Here is a 17071-nt window from a genome sequence, read left to right as displayed (position 1 = left end):
TCTGTTATTCCAGTCACATCATAGTTCCTTAACTGTGCCAGGACTTCCACTTCTCCCTGCTTGTTTCCCATGCTTCTTGCATGTGTGTATAGGCACTTAAGATAACTCGCTGATTGTCCTGCTTTCTCGGTCTGAGACAGGAGTCCTCCCCTCTTGCACTCTCCTGCTTGTGCTTCCTCCCAGTATCCCATTTCCCCACTTACCTCAGGGCTTTGGTCTCCTTCCCCCGGTGAACCTAGTTTAAAGCCCTCCTCACTAGGTTAGCCAGCCTGCTTACGAAGATGCTTTTCCTTCTCTTCATTAGGTGGAGCCCGTCTCTGCCTAGCACTCCTCTTTCTTGGAACACCATCCCATGGTCAAAGAATCCAAAGCCTTCTCTCCGACACCACCTGCGTAGCCATTCGTTGACTTCCACAATTCGACGCTCCCTACCCAGGCCTTTTCCCTGCACAGGGAGGATGGACGAGAACACCACTTGCGGCTCAAACTCCTTTATCCTTCTTCCCAGAGCCACGTAGTCTGCAGTGATCTGCTCAAGGTCATTCTTGGCAGTATCATTGGTGCACATGTGGAGAAGCAGGAAGGGGTAGCGATCCGAGGGCTTGATGAGTCTCGGCAGTCTCTCCGTCACATCGTGAATCCTAGCTCCTGGCAAGCAGCAGACCTCTCGGTTTTCTCAGTTGGGGCGGCAGATAGATGACTCAGTCCCCCTGAGGAGGGAGTCCCCAACCACCACCACCCTCCTCCTTCTCTTGGGAGCAGTGGTTGTGGAACCCCCATCCCTAGGACAGTGCATCTCGTGCCTTCCAATCAGTGGAGTCTCCTTCTGCTCCCTTCTCTCAGATGTACCATCTAGTCCACTCTCTGCATTAGTACCTGTGGAAAGGACATGAAAGTATCCAGGGTGGCAAACTGCTTTACCAACTTTGAGTGCCTACAACCTGCACCAGTATTGAGCATTAAGTGCTGCAAAGTACTGTCATCTTACTTTCCTGAAAAATTCATTTGGGAAGTCTTCTTAAACAGCATGGATCACTCCACCTGCACTCCCACAGTTCAGTACATTTGCTCACCAAGAAGTTCTGGACACCCAAAAAGAGTCAACCCAAGACTTGAGAATCCAACCCATGCCCCTCTTGCCTTGGTGCCACTAGCATCGGCTTGGTGCTATTAGCATCTGGTGCCACTCCTGTCCTGACCAAAATAGCCAACGCATCATTCAGAGAAGGAATCTTCCCTTCTCCCTTCAAATATGTAATAGTCCAATCAAGACTGGTTCTAGAAAACAACCACCCAATCTCAAACCTCATATTCCTAAGCACATTCACAGATAAGCTACTGAAAGCCAAGCTCATCTAACTGAACTGAATACTCTACACCAGGCACAATCTGGATTCAGGTCAGGCAATGGAACTGAAATAGCTTTAGTGCCATTGATGGATGAGCTCTTCTTGCCAACAGATAGAGGGCGGATATCCATTCTCCTCCTGGACTTCTCTGCAGCATTTGATACTGCTGACCATGAGATACTGCCATCTCATTTGAGAGAAGTGGCAGGGTTACAGAATAATGCACTAAAATGTTTTGGGTGCATCCGTCCAGGAAGGACTCAAACTGTACTTATGGGAAACTACACCTGCACCACTAGACCTCTCACTTGTGGAGTCCCACAAAGAATAATTCTCTCTTTAGGCCTTTCCAACATCTACATGCAGCCACTAGGTGAACTGACCAGCTGACAGACTGAAGTGTCAGTAATATACACATCACTTACGACCACACTGTCAATGTGCCTCAGTGGGTCACAGCTGAGAATGCCAGATTCAGGACAGACTGCTGAGAAATAGGGCAGACTCACTGCACACCTGTGGTTATTCTATTATTAGATTATACCAAGCCAATAACAAAAGTAAACTTCTGTCTCACCACATTGGTTAACAAGAAGTCAAAAGTGCAGTCTTCTTAGGCATTCCAGCCAGACACTGGACTCTATGATGAGCCATTGCGGAAAACCAATTTTACCAAACAAAGGAGTCAGCTGATCTCAAGAGATCAGTCACACAGCCAGGTCAATATATAACTCAGATCTTACCCAATAATCACACTGCTGACAATCCTTTAGTAAATAATATCTAAAGGTTTATTAATAAAAGAAAAGAAGGAGAGTTAAAATGGTTAGTAGATAATATACATACAATAATTGCAATGTTCTTATATCAGGTTTGTAGCAGTGATGTTATAGACTGCTGGCTTGTAAGGTTTCTCTGGTAACATCCAAAAGATTGGAAGGTTCTCAGTCCATAGTCCAATATGCTCCTTTTAGTTGTAAATCCATAATCCAGAAAATCAGAGCAGGAAAGAGACAAAATGAAGTCATCCCAGGAGTCTTCTACACTCTTTGCCATGTGCCTGGATATTTTCTGTTTCAAACAAAGCTCGCAGCCCTGTCTATGGAAAGTTACTGGCACAAGAGGGAGTCCAGGATCACAGGAGCACATTACATGTCCTTACATGGCTTAATGACTCATATGGGGTAGTGATTGGCCTATTGGAGCCTGAAGTATCCGCAGGAGGAGCCATTGGGGCGGAATGAGTTTCTTCTATGACCCATTGTGAGAGCGAAGTGTCTTTGATGGGCCATCAGCACAAAGCTGTCTACTTAGATTACTCCTGAGGGAATTCTGCACCAAAAAATTAAAAATTATCTGCACAACATTTTAAATTCAGCATTCCCATTCCCCCCCCCGCGATTCCCCTATCCCTTTTTCTTCCTCAGCCCCTGCACTTCATTCCCACACATTCCCCTCCCCTTGCCCTATTCCACCCCCTTCCTTCCCCACTACCTCTTTCCCTCCCCACCTCCCCTTCCCTCATTTCCCCCACCCCCACTTCCCCAACCCCCCCGCGGGCACTCACTGTTGCACAGAAAACAGGAAGGCTCCCAGCACACAGAAGGGGAGCATGACTTTCACTAAGACCCAGGAGGCAGCCGTCAGCTGCAGAGTCAGTGGAGCCCAGACGCAACCTCCTTCTGCTGGGCAGCTCTGTGCTTGCAGAAATAAGGGGGAGGCAGTGGCACCTAACCCTGTGTACAACCCCATGCCTCGCCTCTGTTTGGAGGGGGGCAATCCCCCCCAAACTGTGTCAGTGATTCCCTCCCCCCTCCTCCCCTGGCTTCCCTGCCATTTTCTGCAGGGAAGCACAGGAATTCTGTGGGGAGGGGGGTGCGTTTTCTGCGGACATGCAGAATCCCCCCAGGAGTACTAGATATAAATCGTATCTGGTAGATGGTGCCCAGGAATACAGCACATATGTAAGATGCCAGTATATAGTCAATATTTATAACTTCAGGTACAAAAATGATACATGAATATAAACAAGATAATCATACTCAGCAAATCATAACTTTTCCATTCATATCTTAAATGACATGCTTTGTACAAGATTTGTTGCAATTGTCTAAAAGTGGAAGTATTAATGATATGAATGGTCATATTTCAATCACACACCAATATCACCAAGATATCCCAGTGATTGGACAGCTCATGGATGAACAGTTGGCTCAAGCTTACTACACCTGAGAAAGACAGAAATGATGTTGGTAGAAGAAAACATTTTGAGGAATTTGCAGCCCCAATGCAGTCTTCTTTGCTTGAACGTGCTCATGCAGAATTAATTAATTTGGTCTGTAGTTTGAAAGAACTCTTGGATTCCTTGCTGATGCTAAGCTCTCACAGAGGAGCATTTGTGATGAATGCTTTCTATCATCTCCAGTTGATTAGGAGACTTCAACGCATCCTGGTGAACGATTGCCTGGCCTCTGTTATTCATGACTTCATCACTTCTCAGCCAGACTACAATAATGTGATAGTGATACACTAGGGCATGAAGACTTCAGCACTTAGGAAACTTTGATTAGAAAGTACATTTCTCAATGACACAGGCCACCACGAATACATCAAAGCTGTCCTCTGTTCTTTGTGGTCAACAACTAAGCTCCTCTGGCACAAGGGAACTTTCTACAATAAGAGCATATAAAGCTTATCTGTGTGGCAGACAGAACTTTCTCAGGGGCCAGTCAGACTGTGGAATGAAATCCATCACAAACCTCACCGCCTTTCACTCTAAGTGCAAAGTGCATTTCTTTGTGCTTGCCTTCTCTAACATAAATACATACCACCACCACCACATATATTTAAGCAAAAATCGCAAAACAAAATAATAACAACCCTAAAGCCCTACCAAAACAAGACACTCCACTGCACACACTTCTTGACCTAGGAGAGGATGAGAGAACAAACACTACATGACTGATGTGCAGTCATGCTGCTTAATGCACTGCTGGAAGGTACTCAGGTACTATGGCAATGAGCACAGTGTAAGAACCTATCTATATAAGAAGATTCCAGGAATTGTCAGTGTATGTCATTCTGAAGCCTAACATGTCTGTTGAATCAGTGTGAAGTGACGGAAACAGCTACAAGCATGGTTGAGAGCTTTTTTTATTCAGAATATCATGAGGCTGAATCATCACTGGGTCTCACAGTCTGTTACAGTTCAGTATTTAAGTTCTGAGCCATTTTGACTTTTACATATATGGAGTATATAGATACAGTAAGGCATGCATCTATTACTCCTGGGGAAATTCTGCCCCGTTAAAAATTCTGTGCACAATATTTTAAAATTCTGCACATTTTGTCAAAATAACACAATATAATCATGCCAGTTTCATTTATTTTGGCAATTTATTTCTGTAAGCAAGTATGTCTGTAACAATACAGACCAGACAGATTCTTTACTTAGGCATATTAATACAGAACTGAAGAAAGCATTTTAAACACTATTGTTATGTATAAAAATATGACTGCCACTCTGCACCTCCCCTGCTAACGAACTCAAAAAGCAAATAAAGGACAGCAATACAGAAGGATGTGTACTGTCCTCTCCTAGCAGTGGTCAAAGCACTGTGATTTGTAGACGATACCAGGTGACCCAAAGCAATTACAAATATTACTCCCATCAATCCCAGTCCAAGAAAGAAACTCATGAATGCATCCAACGAAGTTCATGCTCCAATACGTCTGTTAGTCTATAAGGTGCCACAGGACTCTTTGCTGCTTTTATGAATTTCTTGCAGGTCTCCAAACCAATAGGCCACACTACTTTGAAGACTGCCTGCACACATTTTTCAAAATACTGTCAAGTTACATTAGGGGTTTTTCATTATTCTCCCATATTTTTTCAATTTTTTAAGGCACACAAGTGGGGTATGTTGAGGCAATTGCCAGTCTACCATTCTTCTTGAAACTAATGATTTCCCCCTCTTTTCCTGACTTTAAACAATGCAACTTTCATATTGTCAAGGCTACAGCCACCATTTTTCAGTTAATGAGAGAAGACTGAGATCCCTTCAAAGTATCTCAGTGATACTTCTTAACCTAGTTCAGGTTAATATTCAGTGATTTGAGACATGCCTAAAGACTACACACACGGAATCGGTAGAGTCCCAGCCATACTGATTCTATAAGTGAGGCCAGGAATCAAAACCAAGTCTCTCATGCAGTACTGCAAAACATTATTGGCCTCTTCACACATTAGAGAGCAGCACCAGTACATACAACATATTATGATACAGCAACATGAGTGACTCAAATGACACTTGTTTACGTCACCACACATCATCACGTTTGATATTACACTGAAAGAGAGACTAATTTTATGTACACAAAAGTGGTGTTACCTGGATGTCTTGAATTTTTCTATACTGAATCCTATTGTTGGAACTATGTCTTGAGTTTGAGCCTTAAAAAGAGAAAAAATCATGTTTTACAACAAACTCATTAAGTTAGAAACACAGCTACTGAAATGTAATTACTTCTAAATTATTTATATTCCCCCAAATTTTGGTGCAATATATAATATTCAGGAAACATTTGAGTAACATAGAAGACCTCTGGATGGACATAGCAGGTAGTTAATATACTTTCCCACGATTTCCTCCATTTCAAGATCCAAGTTTTGGATTTTCTAGCCAAAAACAAAAAAAAACAAAAAAAAAAGGAGACCTGGCATTACCTATGGCCAAGGCTCAGGAGTGAGGATGTTTCAGCCTTAATACTGAATTCCCTTGCTTTTGCAACAAACTAAGTTATAGTTTCTGTACAGACTACATACTGACCAGAGCTAAGCAACATACTATCACAGAAACTGATAGCTTTCTGGGTTGAAGAGTTACCAATGAGGTCAGAGTACAAAGAAGCCAAGTATTTTTACCCTCTAGAGGTCACAGTTTCAACCCAAAGAAGTATATTATACCTCAACACTTTTAAATAGAAAGAGAGGACATATTGTCCCAATATTCTTTATCACAAGCTACAGCAGGAACCTATTTACGTTGGGAAGCAGTAGCTTGAATTTTTAGGTTCTTATGTTGACCTAGTTTTTAGTCAACTACCAGAGCACTTCAAAGAAAGTACCATGTTTACCAAAGAAGTGAAGGTTGGGACAAAACAGAGCACCACAGCTCAACAAAAAGCCTGGTTATCAGAGCAACTTTTCTGGAAAGTTGGTGCAATATGACAGAATCTTTCAGAAAAAACAATAACAAGGCTGCAAAGAGTCCAGCTATTTGAGAAAATAAGAGGCTCTAAAATCTTATTTATAAAAGATGTTTACAAGCAACTGGCTTTCCCCTCACATATACACTAAAACTGGCTTAGTTTATTAATCTTTAAAACCATTATGAAAAATAAAAGTTATTTTCACCACCACAAGAAGTAGTTTGGCCAGCAGTTTCCATCATTAAGAGGTCACAACACTGCACTGAACACAGAAGGTACAACTTTCCTTCAAGGATATCTTATACGAGAAATTACAGATAACTTCTTTGAATTTTATAACTAAACAGTGGAGAACAAAATTCTAGCTGGCAGGTGGTAAAGGGAGCTGTTTTTGTTTGTTTTTTAATGCCTCTCTCAAGCTCTCTTTCCAAGGTGACTGCTCAGCCTGAAATATATTCATTGGCTTTGTACTCTGATGATTAGCTGACAGTTCAGAGCAATTTGTCAGGTGAACTAATTCATTTATCAGAATTAGTAGTTTTCAGGGACTCTGATCTAATGAAGTTTGTTACATTTTAACAAATTAATAAAATAGTGTTATTGCATATTTTCACTTTACAATACATTCACAAATAACTACCATAATGTGATTGATGAAGTAAACAGGAGGAGAGTTTCTACTTGCTTTACTCATATAATTAGCTTATCTATTTTAGGTTTTCTATTGTGCCCATCACTGCCATATCTTAGTGCTAACTTCAAGACTTAACCCATGCTCTGGATACTGCACTGTTTTGAGGCATATTATAAAAACAGATATTATAAGAAGATCCCAAGGCCATCACTTTTGAGAACAAAGCCAGAAACATAATAATGTGCTGGTTGTGGTAGCTTGCATCTTGCTAAAAAGTAATTGTATAGATATTTAGTTTACATTTATAGATCCAATTACATTTTATCAGAAGCAAAATTACTGGAACAAGAAACATTAGACTCTCAGTACCTTTATAAATTGCAACCTGATATGACATGCTTTTGCTAAAAAGTCTCCTCCTTTAAGATATCAAACTCCATTTAAATATATAATAGGATATTAACAAACAAACTATGTTTAGTGACAGTTAAGGTTACATCAGGCTACACATAACCCACCAGAATCCTTGAATGCATGGAAATAAAATGGTAGGGAAGAGTCTCCAGTTTTCAATGCTATAGTCACTGCAAATGTCATTCAGTTTTATCGCCAAACCACATCAAAGAGCAATATGTACCCTTCATCACACTCAGTTACACCAGACATTGATGGTGAACTCACACTCTCTTTTTAGCAATGGATTAGTACCTCTGATGGTCACAGTCCATTAATTTGGAAAGTACTAATGCTGAATTCACCATAAAAAAAAGTTGTACATTCTCACTCTTAATTTCCTAGTTATGTAGCAGCATCTTTAATCATTATCTTTATCTTAGACTATTAATGATGTTTACAGACAAGTGATAGTTGCAGTAAAACTACTTGTCCCAAATAATTAAAGTTTCACATTACAATATTCATTTCTTCAAAATAAAAACAGTTTACAGCCCACTTTTAATCTCGTCCATCATAAACCCTTCTTTATCCTGTGATCTGAGAAGACACTAGGCATATTAGTGGTGGTGGTTAGTTTTGAAACAATTTTAAAAATATGTATATACACACATATATAAAGCCAGATTTGCAAATGGACTGAAGCTTTATTTTTTATTTTATTTTTTAGTATTTTTATACATTATATTTTCTTAGCTTATAAACAAACCGTCACTTTTTTCCTCCATCAACTTTGCAGTAACATTTGGTAAGAGAGTTAGCAGTAAACTGAGGCTACTTACATTTGAAGGTTTAAGTTTATTAATGATAGTTGTTTTGCCACTATTGTCCAACCCAAGGCACAAAACATGAACCTCCTTCTTCTTCAGACCAAGCCATCCTGCTAGCTTATCAAACAATCCCATGATTCTGATTAAATGCACAGAGACCACCTGTGATTCAGAAGAACAGAAAAGGAAATCACTATTTAAAATGGTTACGGCACGAGAGGTCTAGCACAGTAAGTAGGCATGTGGGTCAGAAGTCCTCAGGCTTTTAAGAGGACAATATGAATAAGACCCTATACAAGCAGTGTCATGGCAGGTTTGGTTAATACAGAAAGTAAACAGAGTGTAAGCTGATTACTAGGAAGAAGCCTGACACAAAAGTAGATTGTGCTTATATAGACAGTGTTATAAGTAGCCAGTGTCCTTGTCAGTATTGCTAGCCAACGAATCATTAGTCTAGCCATACAAATGCCAACGAGACTGTAGCACTTCATTATCTCTTACTAAACTTCACCAATGAGATTTGTATAATATTTTAAACTATCAGAAGTCCAGCCAGTTATCACAATTTACATCAGGGGTCAGCAACCTTTCAGAAGTGGTCTGCCGAGTCTTCATTTATTCACTCTAATTTAAGGTTTCACGTGCCAGTAATACATTTTAATGTTTTTAGAAGGTCTCTTTCTAAGTCTATAATATATAAACTAAACTATTAGTGTATGTAAAGTAAATAAGGTTTTAAAAATGTTTAAGAAGCTTCATTTAAAATTAAACTAAAATGCGGAGCCCCCTGGACCGGTGGCCAGGACCTGGGCAGTGTGAGTGCTACTGAAAATCAGCTCACATGCCACCTTTGGCACGTGTGCCATAGGTTGCCTACCCCGATTTATATAACAAAATCTTCATGTTGTAATTTTGCAAAATAACATTTGCCTTTTCACACACCTGCTGTAAGGTTATTGAAATCAAAACTGTAAATAAAGTATGATTAATTAAAACCATAACTGAAATGAGTTATTTATGATGGTATTAAGAACTGTACATTAGGAAATAATTAACTGTAAACAGAAACTGATTATGAAGGATTAGTCAGAGATGTAGCCAGAAAACATAACACACTGCTACTTCTCAGAGGGAAGCCAAATTGTTACTTAGGCCCAGAAACTATCTTTGTTCAGCAGTAGGGGGCTAAAAGGAGATTATGTTGTGAATTCTCTTACAGCATCTGCTTTGACATCCTGCATATAGAAAAATTAAGAACTGGCAGTCCTTGAAAGCTACAATCAGGGAATAATTTCAAGATATGATAATTGACATTGAACGTCTGTGGCACTCTAATAAGACATACATAATGCCAAAAGAATTTTCAGGAGGAAAAAAAATTTTCACCCCGTATAGAGAACAGAACTATACACAACTCAGTTCCAGACACTGTTGGTGAATTTAGATTACCAAGAAACTTCCTGGAGGCTGGGAGAAGGAGGAAAGGAAAGCTGATAAAGACTATTCAATCCCATTAGCTCAACAACCCCTTACGATATGAAAAGCAAGATTGAACATTTAACTATTAAATTCTAAACACATTTAAAAGAAAATTATAGTTATTTTACCCACCACATTAGCTTAAAGTTCGCGTGGGAAGAAGTGGCTGTAGTAGAAAGTCTACTTAGAACAGATTTATAATTTCTATTATGTAGTGTGTCTGAAACACTCTGCTTCAGGAATTCTACTAATATATTGTATAGCTATATGTTCAGCAGCATATGTCTTGATTAAGTTGCTACCGAAGTAGTTTAAGTTATTTGCTGTTGGTAGTATTTCCTTTACAAATAGGTGTTTGTCAATGAAATGCCATAACTGGTTAATTTTCATTTTTCTTCTAGCTCTTCTTGATTCTGTTTGGTACAATAAAAGCTTTTTACATTTCTGGATACAAACGTAAAGCTTGTACTTTGCCAAAATGAACCCGACAAGAATCCTGTTCTCCAAAACATGCCATTTTGTTGTCTGCACAAGAGATTTGCCAGTATTCTGAAAGAGTAGCCAAAGGGAAAAGATACTTTGTTGAAAATTCTATAGTAAAGTACAGTGACAAAGTACTCTCTTTTTTCTCTTTTAGTTGACTTGGTCACTTGTGATAGTTTGATGATAAAACAGAGTCACTCCGATGTTGATAGAATGAGCAAAGCACATAAATGCTATAAAGATACACACTTCCCTCTTGAGCTGATGTTCTAGAAAACTGAAAACTTACCTTTACTAAAACCTACAATAGTGATCTTAATGTAACACGGAAGTTATACTTTATGTTTGTTTATTTTTTTTTAAGAGCATGAAAAGTCAAGTTTTCAATACCAACATTAACTCATCCACATTACACACGAGGCATATTTAATGGTCAGGTATATCAACATGAATACTAATCAAAGAACAAATTTAACAAGAAAATACAGGAACAGAATATACTACATATATGCAATGCTGCTCAATTAACATTGCTGTTGGGACCGTCACGTCTTCACTTTTTTTTTTTTTTTTAAAAGTGATTTCACCTAGGCCGCTCTATTGTGGCAACAGCTATTTTATTATAAATATTATGGTTTAACAGCATAATAGTGTCATTGCTTAATATAAAGGTATAAACTTCTAAAATGAGATTAGGATTATTTAAATGCCAACAGTGGGGACTGGGTGCCAGCCTTTACAGCAGCAGCAGACAGGTTTCTGCAAGGCTGGGTTAACAAAGGTTTTAACTTCACGAATGGAGAAAGAAAAAAAAAAGTTACTGTTTTAAGAAAGTCAAGCATTTGCAAGATACACAGCTCAAAGAAAAAAATGCTGTTAGTACCCAAAATCTAGGAAGCTAGTACTTTTTGTCCTTATTATTTTTCCTCCCTAAACATTAAGCCAGTTTGTTTGAAAGACAGCATTGTGTGTACGCGCGCACACACACACACACAGACAGGTTTCAATAAAGCACTTACAGGCTAATTGATGGAAAGTGGCCTAGAAATTCCACCCATCTACCTCAATAGGTGGGGGAACTTGAGGGTGCTGGCAGTGAAAGGCAACAGCCCCAGCCATGAGGAAGGGAGACACCAGCAATGTCTTAGAAGCAGATCCCATATCCTTGCTTAAGCCCACTGGTCCATGTAGGCAGGAAACATGCAGAGTGATGACACAAAGGAGAGAGGGGCTTCAGAAGACTGCAAAAGTCTTAGATGCAAGATGAGCATATTCTCAAACAATTTCTGAACTGCTTAAAACTTTATTTTCTATCCCACTAAAGCAGGGGCAGGCAAACTTTTTGGCCTGAGGGCCGCATCTGGTTTCATAAATTGTATGGAGGGCTGGTTAGAGGAGGGGGTCGTGGCCCAGCCCCTACCTTGTATCTGACCCCTCTCCCCCCAGACTCCTGCCCCATACACACACCCCAGTCCCCTGACTGCCCCCGGTCCTCCAGCGCCCCATCCAACCCCTCCTCTCATTCCAACCCCGGGATCCCTGCCTTATCCAACCACCCCTTCTCCCTGTCCTCTGACTGCCCCCTGCCGCCCCATCCAAACCCCCCTCCTTCCTGACTGCCCCCCAGGACCCCTGCCCCCATTCAACCCTGTTTCCCCCCCCCCCCCGGACCACCATCCACATCCCTGCCCCCTGACCACCACCCTGAACTCCCCTGCCCTCTATACAGCCCACACAACCCGGCTGGAGCCGGGCCACGCTGCCGCCACCACACAGCACAGAGACCGGGTCAGGCCGGGCTCTGCAGCTGCGCTGCCCCAGGAGCTAACAGCCCTGCCACCCAGAGCATTGCGCCGGTGGCAGAGCATGCAAGATGAGGCTCCAGGGGACGGGCCGGAGGGGTAGCCCCCCAGGCCAGGAGCTCAGGGGCTGGGCAGGACGGTCCCGCGGGCCAGATGTGGCCCGCAGGCCGTAGTTTGCCCACCCTTGCACTAAAGCAAACAAGTGGACATGAAGTATACAATCCTCAATTAGATCTTTATACTTACCCAATTTCAAACTGAGGCCATTTTTTCTAGCAGCATTCCATAAATAAGTTTATAATTTTATTAAAGAACAAACACAGAAAAATGTACTCCCAGACACCTGCCCTTCACCCTCCAACATGCCCTCTCCTTAGTTACATAGAAAAATGACAGAGTTAAGTTAATCTTCAGGAAAAAACTAAACACGAAAATTTTCAGAAAGTCATGTGTGTGAAAACAAGGAATTTTACTGGAAGTTCTGCCATCTCAACTACAACAGATGTGAATAGCACCTTCTATTATAAAGAGAGCTAGAGCATTGTTGATTCCTCCCTTCCACCTTTGTTTCTTGGCTTCCTACTCCACTAATCAATAATTATCAATGCCCTGGATAACACTAAGGAGCAGCATACCCCAGTTGTACATAAATGCAAGATATAGTTTTAATCAAATATCTTATTATGGTCACCAAAATAAAAAAGTGGGTTATAACCAAATTTAAATCCATTTAGAAGATATGAACAATGCTTCTAACTCATTACAAGCAAACAACATTAGAGAAAAAAAAATCAAGGATGATGCTCTCAATTTCAGCCACAGAACTAGAATGAACAGAGGCCAACAGACAAGAATGATTTAACTTAATAAATGCCATAGAGTAAATTCAGAACAGGGAAACCCCACAGATTAATGTTAAAGCATTTTTTTATTTCATGTGGTAGACAATGCCATAAAGGAAAGGTAAATAAATTAGATGGATATTTTAAAGTTCAGTGTCACATAACTATGATACATTATGAGTCTTGTCTACCTGAGGAAATGAGATATGTTTAGCACATGACAGCTAACATGTTAACATTATTTTAAAATATTATGGGGAGACTGGTACAAGGATAGGCTGGAGGGGTCTGGGACAGCAGGAATCAGGCTTCAGAGTGAAGGGTTGGGGGTTGGACTAGATGACCTCCTGAGGTCCCTTCCAACCCTGAGATTCTATGAAGAGAAAACAGAGGCAGAAGGTTTTCTGCAACCATTTGAAAATATTCTTCTCAGAAACTGGACTAGAACCCAGGATCCTAAGTCTTAAGTTTCTTCGGCAGTTAGCAAAGAGCTATGAAACCCACAGGCAAAATGTGTCCCTTCTCACCCTTTAGTGCCTGGCCCACAAAGATGATAACTCTGCTACTCTCAGTAGCAGAAAGCTCAAGTGGCACAAGTGGAGCGAAAGGTCCAAACACTGCTGATGAACCACATGGGTGTCAATGATTTTACATGATGGAATGTGTTTTTTTTAGTTTGCTCTTTTAAAAAGCTAGGAAATTATATATAAATAGCGACATTAAAAGAAAATTGAGGTTATAAAGTCAGGCACTCAAAAATTAAAAAATGCCAAAACTAAAGTTGACCAAGCAACCTTAGTTTGGCCCCTAATGACTTATGATACAGTCTTGAATCACATGGTCAGATACTATTTTTTTCCGGCCTCATTCAGTGCATGGGGAATGAATGAGGATTGTGCAGTAAAGGAGACTGTTGTCTGTAGAACCCCTGTCTCATTTGTTGCAGAAGCTGGAAGGTGTGTACTGAATAAGGTAGGAGATTATCATTACAGGAAGAGAAACGACAGTCTCATGGTTAAGACAGTTGAATGCTGCCCTGGAGAACTACCATCGCCAGAGTTATTATGCGATGCAGGGCAAATCCCTGAAACCAAACTTCAAGTGGTCACTAATTCTGTGTTCCTCATTTTCAGGGTGTCCAACTTACAACCCAGTGGGCTATTTGCAGAACTGCTGAGCAAACACAGCTACAACTGATGTCAGCTGGAACTCTGCTTGACTAGATAAGATGCTATATAATACTAAGTACTCCAAAAAAAACAAACAGGCCATAAGCACATCATATTGGTCACCCCAAATTAGTGGATACCTTGGATATTAACATCTCTGTCTCAGGTTCCCATCTGTTAAAAAGCCATCCGCTCATTAATACTATACCATTATACAAGGCACTGGTGAGACTTCATCTCGAATACTGTGTGCAATTCTGGTCTCCCATGTTTAAGAAAAATGATTCAAACTGGAACAGAAGGGCTACTAGGATGATCAGAGGAATGGAAAACCTACCTTATGAGAAGAAACTCAAAGAGCTTGGCTTGTTTAGCCTAATTAAAAGAAGGCTGAAGGGAGGTAGAATAGCTCTCTATAACTACATCAGAGGAATAAATACCAGTGCAGGAGAGGAATTATTTTAGTTAAGAACCAGTGCTGACACAAGAACAAATGGCTATAAACTGGTCATCACCAAGTTTAAGTATGGAATTAGAGGAAGGCTTCTAAACATCTGAGGAGCGAGGTTCTGTAATAGCCTTCCAAAGGCGGTAATGGGGGCAAAAAACAACTGGCTTCAAAACTGAGCCTGATAAGTTTATGGAGGGTATAGTATCATAAGCACTGACTTCCCTTCTGCCCAGTGGCTGCTCAACCCCCCTCCCCCACCGACCTCTTCCCACCCCTGTACCACCCTACCCCCATTCCACCCCTTCCCCAAAGTCCCCGCCCCATCCTACCTTTTCCCACCCCAGCTCCAGCCCCTTCCCCCAAGTCCCTGCCCCTGCCCTGCCTCTTCTCCACCTCCTCTCCTGAACGCATGGCGTCCCCGCTCTTCCCCCTCCCTCCCAGAAAGTCCTAAGTGCCACTGTATGGCAGGAGGTGGGAACCGCTGGGAAGGAGCGGGGATACAGCATGCTGGGGTGCGGGGGGGAGACAAGGCAAGGAGCGGGGAGCTTAGCTGCCGGTGGGTGCAGCGCACCTGCTAATTTTTCCCTGTGGGTGCTCCAGCCCCAGAGCACCCACGGAGTCAGCACTTATGTATGGTACGATGAGACTGCCTACAATGCCACATAGCTGATCTGCAACTGCCAGCAGCAAATATCTTCAACAGCTGGAGACAGGACACTAGATAGGGAGAGCTCTGAGTTACTATAGAGAATTTTTTCCCAGGGGTGTCTGGTCGGTGGGGCTTATTCACAAGCTCAGGGTCCAACTGATCGCTATATTTGGGAGTCAGGAACAAATTTTCCCTTGGGTCAGAGCAGAGAGCTGGGGGGGAGGGGGGGCTGTCACCTTCCTCTGCAGCACAGGTAACCTGCAGGTTTAAACTAATGTAAATGGTGGAGTCTCTAACCTGAAAATTTCAAATCATTTGATGCCTTCAGTAACTCAGCCAGAGGTTGTGGGTTTGTTACAGGAGTGGGTGGGTGAGATTCCGAGGCCTGCCATGTGCAAGAGGTCAGACTAGATGCTGTCCCGCAGGCTTTAAAGTTTGAGTCTATAAACTAACATCCGTAGCGTTTGTGAACCCCAGGTAGCACCGTGCCAAGGAAAACCATACCCGGGTATTAAGCATCCTGGCGGGGGAGGGGGAGCTGCACCCTGCCGTGAATAAGCGGGGGAGGGGGGGGGGTTAAGGGTCAGACATTGACTAATGAGCAGAAAACAAGCTGCTGAGGAGCTGCTGGCCCAGGGGCCCGGGCGCGCTCTGAGCCAGGCCAGACCCTGCGGCGGGGGCACGGTGACGGGGGCCCTCGGAGAGGGAAACGCACCCGCCCGCGCAGGGACCGGCGCAGCTCAGTGCACCGGGGCGGGACCCCTCAGTTCCCGCAAGAGGAACCAGCATCGCCCGGGGGCACCGACCCCGCAACGAGCGGCGCGGGACCGGCTGCAGCTCGCGCACCCGGCTCCGGCCGGGCGGGGGCGGGGGGACACCGCCCCCGCCCAGCAGCCTCCAGCCCCGGGAGCGCGGTGGTGTCTCACCCCTACGGCGCCTCGCACTCACCGCGGCCTCCCCACCGGCGCGCGCCGCGACCCGCCGCCGCTCGCTGGCCCCGGCCCCACCAACAATCACCGCCTGCGTTGTTACCTAGGTGACCCCGCCGGCGCGCACTCCTGACGCGACCCCGCCCTTCCTCCCACGAGCCCCGTTACTCCACTTCCTTCCAAGCCCCGCCCCCTCCCCCAGTCCGCCGTACGTAAACCCCGTCCCCTCCTGCGCTAGCTCCGCCCCCTCCGCTGAGTGGCGGGACCTGTAGGTTCGGAGCCTCGCAGCGCGAAATGGGTCCCAGCGGCTCCGGCCCTGCCGCAGCAGCTCCCAGCGCAGGGGCTACACGTGCTGCTGCCGGTGTCAGGCTCATCGTCCACCTGTTACCGCAGAGACAGGCGTGGGGAAAGGAGGACAGTTCCTCCCCCCCAACCGAGGTTTGCCCCCCACGCCAGACTTTTTTAGAGGTTGGGATGTAGGGTGACCAGATGTCCCGATTTTATAGGGACAGTCCCGATTTTTGGGTCATTTTCTTATATAGACACCTATTACCCCCCACCCTTTGTCCCGCTTTTTCACATTTGCTGTCTGGTCACCCGATCAGGATGCTCCATTATGTCTTCCACACCTTGCCCAACTTTGGACACAGGCACTAGGAAAGCCAACGTCTCCAACCCCGTCTCCTGACTTTTTCAGAAGTGATGCAACTGGAGACAGCCCTTCTCAATCCCTTCCCCACCTCCACTCAACAAAATGCCCCCCAAAACTCAGATCTGAACCAACTCTTGACTGGGAGGAGTTTCAAAATCTGCCTTTGAATATTCCACTTTAGGGCTATCATTGTGGAAA

At 43.2% G+C, this 17071-nt stretch overlaps 1 protein-coding gene across 6 annotated transcripts in view; it reads right to left on the bottom strand.

The window, feature by feature from the left end:
• ARL6 (ADP ribosylation factor like GTPase 6) overlaps positions 1-16394 on the bottom strand; it is a 37259-nt gene extending 20865 nt beyond the window's left edge. Inside the window, exons 1-3 of one of the 6 annotated variants that reach the window (XM_045002644.1) lie at positions 16325-16394; positions 8430-8579; positions 5741-5802 (exon numbers count right to left, since the gene is read on the bottom strand). In XM_045002644.1, coding sequence (XP_044858579.1) covers positions 5741-5802; positions 8430-8552 — 185 coding nt within the window. In that variant the 5' untranslated portion in view covers positions 8553-8579; positions 16325-16394. Of the gene's footprint in view, positions 1-5740; positions 5803-8429; positions 8580-11398; positions 11536-15589; positions 15669-16218 lie in introns of those variants that run through there. The other 5 variants (XM_045002642.1, XM_045002646.1, XM_045002645.1 and 2 more) reach the window with 5 other exon arrangements.
• Positions 16395-17071: the final 677 nt, after the last annotated feature.

The sequence above is a fragment of the Mauremys mutica genome, chromosome 1, assembly GCF_020497125.1.
Source record: "Mauremys mutica isolate MM-2020 ecotype Southern chromosome 1, ASM2049712v1, whole genome shotgun sequence".
Taxonomy (NCBI): Eukaryota; Metazoa; Chordata; order Testudines; family Geoemydidae; genus Mauremys; species Mauremys mutica.
This window is presented reverse-complemented; position numbering and strand designations above follow the sequence as displayed.